The sequence below is a fragment of the Coffea arabica genome, chromosome 2c (genome assembly GCF_036785885.1).
Source record: "Coffea arabica cultivar ET-39 chromosome 2c, Coffea Arabica ET-39 HiFi, whole genome shotgun sequence".
NCBI lineage: Eukaryota > Viridiplantae > Streptophyta > Magnoliopsida > Gentianales > Rubiaceae > Coffea > Coffea arabica.
Window position 1 is genome coordinate 76,135,147 of NC_092312.1, and position 7,021 is coordinate 76,142,167.

General features: G+C 40.0%; 1 protein-coding gene across 1 annotated transcript; it reads left to right on the top strand.

The window, feature by feature from the left end:
• The first annotated feature begins 5,047 nt into the window (after window positions 1-5,047).
• Window positions 5,048-6,804, top strand: LOC113728178 (hydroquinone glucosyltransferase-like). Its single transcript, XM_027252717.2, has one exon. The coding sequence runs from the start codon at window positions 5,235-5,237 to the stop codon at window positions 6,645-6,647; it is 1,413 nt and encodes a 470-aa protein (XP_027108518.1). The 5' UTR covers window positions 5,048-5,234; the 3' UTR covers window positions 6,648-6,804.
• Window positions 6,805-7,021: the final 217 nt, after the last annotated feature.

Below are 7,021 nucleotides of genomic sequence, written 5' to 3' on the forward strand. Positions count from 1 at the left end.
AATCTAAAGGGAAGATCCAACTGAGTCTAGGAGGACTGGTGAGAATTAAACAGCTATCGGACCAGAAGGGTGCACTACGCACTCGTCTGAATTTTTTGAGGAGCCACTTAATATGGCAATTGATAAAAGGTAAGATTTGAATGGATTAGTGATAGCAAAAAGGCTGGTGGGTGACCCTAAAATAACTTCTTTTTATCCTTAAAGTAAAGAATCAAACAACACACGCACACACAATTAGATTAAATACTCAACTGGCCGAAAATACTTGCTAGTACATACTTACTAGTACATACTTTTCAATCCCACGAGTTCCTGTCAACGCCATGCTGGCAGCTTGGCAGTTGGCGCCTCAGACATCATTCACTTAGGACTGCTAAGATCTTTCACATCAAATTATTGTCACCCCAACCACAGGCCAAAGGCAGGTGGCCACCATTAAAACTAGGGGTGGCAATTTTTGACACGATCTGAAAATACGACACGAACCTAACATGAAATTAATGAATTTGGGTTCAGGTTTCGGGAATTCGGGTTGGACCCGATGAACCTGAAAAGAAAACAGATCGATTTCGGGTCAACCCGTGGTGACCTGATATGATCCGATATGACCCGTTTACGAATTAAAAAATAATTTAATAAACATAAAAATATTTCTATCTAACTAAACTAAGTTATTCTTTTTTTCAAAGGCATTAATTACTTAATCCTAAATGAATTTATTTAATTTGTGTGAAGTTGAAATTATTATATTTGGACAAATAATATATTATATTATTTTTTACTTTTATACTGTTTTAATTTATTTTATATTTTGTTTGGGATAAAACACTTTTATGGTGTTTAATTTATTTTAGATTTGGTTTGAAATTATTTATTTAAATTTTTATTACTTGATTATGTAATTAGTTTTGTGAGAAATTGATTTTATTAGAAATTACAGTGATAAATTAATAAATTAAAATTAAATTTCGGGTCATTTCGGGTCGACCCGCTAACCCGCCAACCTAAAATTTTCGGGTTCGGGTCAGCATACCTGACCCGTCGCGGGTTGGCGGGTCGGGTTCGGGTCAACAAATTTTTTGACGGGTTGACCCGAGCCCGACCTGCCAACCTGATTTGGACCCGAATTGCCACCCCTAAATTTAAACCATTTAAGTTTTGGTGAAATGGGAGGAAAGGGATCAATTGCTATATTAAATGGCTTCTTAAAAAATCTAGACAGGTGCGTAATGCACCCGTCTGGTCCAGTGATGGTTCAGTTTTCACCGGTCCCTTTAGATCCAGTTGGGTCTTCCTCTTAAATTAGGATAGTGTAGGATATTATAGATAAAGTGACGATTAACTAAAAAAAAAAATTATTGCCACATCCCATTTTACGGGCATTACCATGAATTTAAAACTCCTCTAAGGGTTGTTAAATTCTCTGATTCATACTACGGAGTATAAGAAATAGCAGTTCAAGCGGCATACAAACTAAACTATTTCATCGGCTTTTTACTCGATGCGATTTTCTTGCCGGTTCGTTATTTGGGCCTTGTGGCTCTGCAAGTAGAATTTTGGATAGGATCGCACATGAAGGCTTCCAGTCCATACCCTTAGAGGAGCCCATATTTTGTTCGACGCAGTTGGACGATTCACATCATTTTCTTTGAAAGGGATATCCTCCTCAATTGAATAATAAGAGCCTACATACAGCTGTATGAATAATTCATATAGACAGGAGTAATAAATTTTGGTGGGATATGGAACATATATATAATAGCGTGGGATCCAATTGATAGGAAGGATTGTTAATTGGTTTGTGTTTGTGAGATCTCAGACTTAGATCCTCGTGTTTCTTTTCTCACTAAGAAAGTCTTGTTCTGGGCATTTGGGACCACGATATGGCATTATATGTGTTGAAAAATTGACGATTGCGAAATAAAAAGCTGTCTTCTCTTTTTTTTTTTCTTTTTTCTTTTTTTTGAAATATACAAAACCGTCTTAATTAATTAAAGAATGCGGTAACATTTATTGCTATTTCATGCATTCCTATTGCAAATTGAAGCATCCTCTTTAGGGTGTACAAATCAGCCTTCTTTAAATACGTACGTAGAGTGAAGGGTGTGGTTAAACTACAGCAGCGACACACAATTGCGTGGGTTATGCCGTCATTCTTGCAAGTAACACTGGAAGGGTCAAAGAAAAACTTCCCATTGGCATTACGTGGGATTTCCAACTAATTTTACATCCACATATTAAAACACACACATATACATACATACATACATACATATACATATATGTATATATATACATTTCAACATTTCAACGATGCAAGTGGTTAGGATGTCAAGAAGAGGGAACAAGTTAGAATCTTCTGCTGTTTGATGATGTAACGATGAAGATTAATGTTTTAATTTTCAGCGACTCGGTTATTCTTTGAACAGTTGGCCGGAAAAAGAGTTTCTTTGACGGGTTGTAAACTCAAGTGTTCCCAATTCTTGGAAAGTACAGACACAGAAGAAGGTGAAATTTACAAAGTCAAGGTAATGGAACATTCCTTCTTTTCTTTTTTTGAATGCTCCTTCCTTTTCTTTTTCTTTTTTTTTTTTTTTTGTTTGAATGTTAATAGATGGGCCGGGAGAAATTTGAAAAAAAAAAAAAAAAAAAGATTATGAACCAGCTCCCCAAAAAAGAAATGTGTCGTGTGAACGAGTTTCTCTGTTTTGATTCATCATGCTTCTTTGAAGGTCATTAATTGACAATTGATGTCAGAAGCAGTAGTGATAGATCCAAGCACAAGTTGTTTGGTTTCTAGAAGCAAAAGGACCATTGATAATTTGTTTTGTGAGGTTGAGGTTGGTTGAACGAATTATCTTAAGGGAGGCTCAAGCAGCCAATAAGGGATGGGGATTGACTTGATTTACTTTCATTTTGTTACTTACTTAAACATTTACTACTGGATTAGCGTCTCCAAAAAAACAAAATAGTGGTTGATCAGCCAAGAGCTACGCAATTTACAAGGCCACGCAGCTTACGCGTTAGTACCCCTCGCTATTATATTATAGTAGAAAAACGGAAGAACAACCACACACACACACCCCTTTAAAAAAAATTACAACAGTGAATTTATAAGAGGAGGAAGGAAAGCAGGAAAAAATGTGAGTAAAAATGGGAATTAGAGTTTGCTGCTATATGGGATTCCTGCCCTGCTGCCCGCATGAATTATCTTTTGAAGATATTGGATAGGAATCTGTCTTGCTCGTGGTACCTTTATTTATGGACCTAATCATAGCTAGGAACGTTAATCTCTATTTTCTACCGTCAAATGAAAAAAGAAGCATTCCGGTTGAGATGATAATTAGAGGGAGCAAAGGAGAAGGTATTGATTGGTGTCATGTTTTTCGATAAAACAAATGATGATGGTTGAATGATAGGCGTGTGATTGATATTGGCTACACATTTAATTGTGACAAATTTGCCTACAAATCTTAATGTATTGGCGGTGGCTACCAACCTAAGCGCGGAGGAGGAGGACCAAATAAATTCAAAGTGCTTAGTAGCCACAGGTGTATTGGTTGAATGGCATTGCGTGAACCATATCGAATCTTCCACTGCTACCTCACAAAATGCAAAGCCCTCGTCCTTGGGTCGGCTTCCTCCATTGTTTTTGACATATTCTCTTCCCGAATTGTCCAGATATCCAAATTCTTTTCTTTTTTTTTTTTTTTTCCTTTTTGGTTTTAGCATGAATGATGGATGGCATTATCAGTGACCCGTGCGTGGAGGATGGACATCTCTCAAATTGCGTCCCTGAGAGGGAAACTAACAATTGGCTGCAAAAGCCAATTTGGAACCAAATTGTGCTCTCTTCCCCAAAATAAGCTTTTTAATATTATATTATATTTTGAAATGGATTTCAAATGCTATAAAAAGTTTAGAGTAAGAGAAGTAAGCGAGATTTTCATTAAAAAAAACATTTTTTTGGGTCAAAAAAAAATAATTGGGAGTCTTCTATGTTTGTGGAGGAAATAATTTTGTCGGTGTCTTCCGTCTTTGTGGTTGGAGAACTTAAATAGTAGTAGTAGTACTACTACTACTACTACTACTACTACTAATAAGTGTAAGCAGCTGGCTTGACAAAAAAGAAGCCAAGGATCATTAGTTTAAAAACACAACTGCAGGCAAGACCAGACACAGCACATGAGATTACGTATTTAGGTCGGGGTTGGCATGACGAAATGGTTATGTTTGCGTGATATCAGCGCCAAGAACGAACTCCCATCTGGATAACGAGTACCAGTAGTCGCAATTACATTTACCTATACGCTGTAGCCTGTAGCCATCACCATCACTGATACTACACATACCCCTGAGTCTGCGCACGTACGCCGGCATGCGTTCAATTCACCACCAATAAAATCATTAATATTATTATTGTTTCTATATTACAAATAAGGAAAAAATTATTGGTTAATTAATAACATTTACCAAAATATTTCAAGTCACGTGGTCTTTTAATTCCTAGTATTTTTCTACATATAGAATAACTGTATTTTGTTACGAGAAATGTTATTTACATTTCAATTTTTGTTACTCATATATACTTTTTTTTTTATCGATATAGGGGTGTTCGGGTCAATTCTTACGGGGTTCGACTAATCCCCTGCGCCCCAAGTCCGGCGCCCCAACCCGACCCGAACGCAATAAGTGCGCGGAGGAACCCAGCAGAACGGAGACTCGAACTTGGGACCTTAAGAGTCACCGGTGAGAGGCGCTACCGCTGGACCATTCACGCGGAGGCGTTACTCATATATACTCTTCCTATCTTGTTATCATATAATTTTTATTTATTAAATTATATGATAGAATAAACAACGAGAGTGCAAATAATTAAAGTATATGATTTAACAAATAGTGGGAATATAAATAACGTTTATTTTCCCTTTTGTTACAAATAAATGAGGTGTCTTGATCCTACTTCGTAATCACATACCTAATACACACACACACACACACACATATATATATATAGTAGTATACTAGTATTATAGTTTTTTGTAGAGTAAATCTCTAGCATTAATGCAGACCATCTGTATGTATGTATATATATATGCTAGCTTGTTGTCCAACTCATCTTGCAACCACTATAGAGCAAGCTTCATCCTGCGTTTTTCATCTATTTTAGGTAGCTATAACTGAAAACTAGAGAAGAATTGTTGATCAGCAGAAACCAATTTAAGCCATTTTCAATGGATCAAACACCCCGTGTAGCCCTCTTACCATCTCCCGGGATGGGTCATCTCATCCCGCTGGTGGAGTTTGCTAAGCGCCTTATTCTCCAACACGACTTCTCAGTCACCATAATTCTCCCGACAGATGGACCTCTCTCTAAGGCACAAACCACCTTTCTTGCTGCTCTTCCTGCTGCCATCGATTACATTCTTCTTCCTCCTGTTAACTTCGACGACTTAGCTGACGACGTTAGGATTGAGACGCGTATTTCCCTCACCGTCACTCGCTCTCTTCCTTCCCTTCGTGATGCGCTCAAGTCGTTGGTTGACACCGCCAAGTTGGCCGCTCTCGTGGTCGATCTTTTCGGCACGGATGCCTTTGATGTAGCCAATGAATTCAAGCTCCCGCCATATATCTTCTTCCCTTCCACCGCCACGGCTTTGGCGTTTTTCTCCTACCTGCCTAAGCTTCATGAGATGGTTGCATGTGAATTTAGAGACTTGCCCGGGCCAATTCGAGTCCCGGGTTGTGTACCAATTCACGGGAGGGATCTCCTCGACCCGGCTCAGGACCGAAAGAACGACGCCTACAAGTGGCTGCTTCACCACGCGAGGAGGTACAGCCTGGCCGAGGGAATCGTGGTGAACAGCTTCAAGGACTTGGAGCCTGGACCTTTAAAAGCGTTGCAGGAGCAAGAACCGGGTAAGCCACCGGTTTATCCGGTTGGGCCACTTATACAGATGGGCTCGGGGGAGAAGAGGGGGGAGGAGCCGGAATGCTTGAAATGGTTGGATGATCAGCCCAGCGGGTCCGTTCTGTACATTTCGTTTGGGAGCGGTGGGACCCTCTCCCATAATCAGCTAGTCGAGCTAGCATTCGGATTGGAGATGAGCGAGCAAAGATTCTTGTGGGTGGTCCGGAGTCCAAATGATGGAGTTGCCAATGCCACTTACTTCACCGTCAACAGTCAAAATGATCCTCTGGCTTTTATGCCGGAAGGGTTCTTGGATAGGATCAAGGGTCGAGGTTTTTTGGTGCCATCTTGGGCTCCACAGGCTAAAATTCTCGGCCACAGTTCCACCGGCGGGTTTCTGACCCACTGCGGTTGGAACTCGACTCTTGAAAGCGTGGTTGAGGGGATTCCGCTTATTGCTTGGCCGCTCTACGCGGAGCAGAAGATGAACGCAGTAATGCTTGCGGAGGATCTAAAAGTTGCTTCGAGGCCAAAGGCTGACGAAAATGGATTCGTGGGAAGAGTTGAGATTGCAAACATGGTCAAGAGGTTAATGGAAGGAGAAGAAGGGAAGGGGCTCCGTAGCCGAATGAAGGAGCTCAAGGATGCAGCTGCTAAGGTTTTGAGCCAAGACGGTTCTTCCACAGAAGCTCTAGCCCAAGTTGCCGGCAAGTGGCAGGCCAAAATTTGTACGTAAATTAGATTAGCGTCGTCTTAGTTTTGCCCTTTCTGTTCTTGGTGTATTATTTCATTTAATAGCGCCTTGTTCTGCGTTGGTTTCAAGCGCATAAATGTAGGAGGTGTATTGTGTTTGGTTAAATATTGAGTTAAAAAGGGCAGTTTGGTTTTGTAAAGCGGTCAGTTTCTATGAGCCGCCATCCCCATTCTATTATTTTGGTGTTCAACGACTTGGATGAGTATGAAGTGGAGAATTAGGAGCCGGAGAAGGCTTGGGCATGTCCATTGCATGACAAAAATTCGAGATGTGCTTGCTTGAGTACCTGTAAAAATTCAGCTCATTTAGGAATGGAGTGCTATAAACTTGTGCTGTCCCAAATACATGGCTACTAC

Excerpts from the sequence above, each read along its gene's own strand:
- LOC113728178 (XM_027252717.2), top strand. The coding sequence starts at position 5,235 with ATGGATCAAACACCCCGTGTAGCCCTCTTACCATCTCCCGGGATGGGT.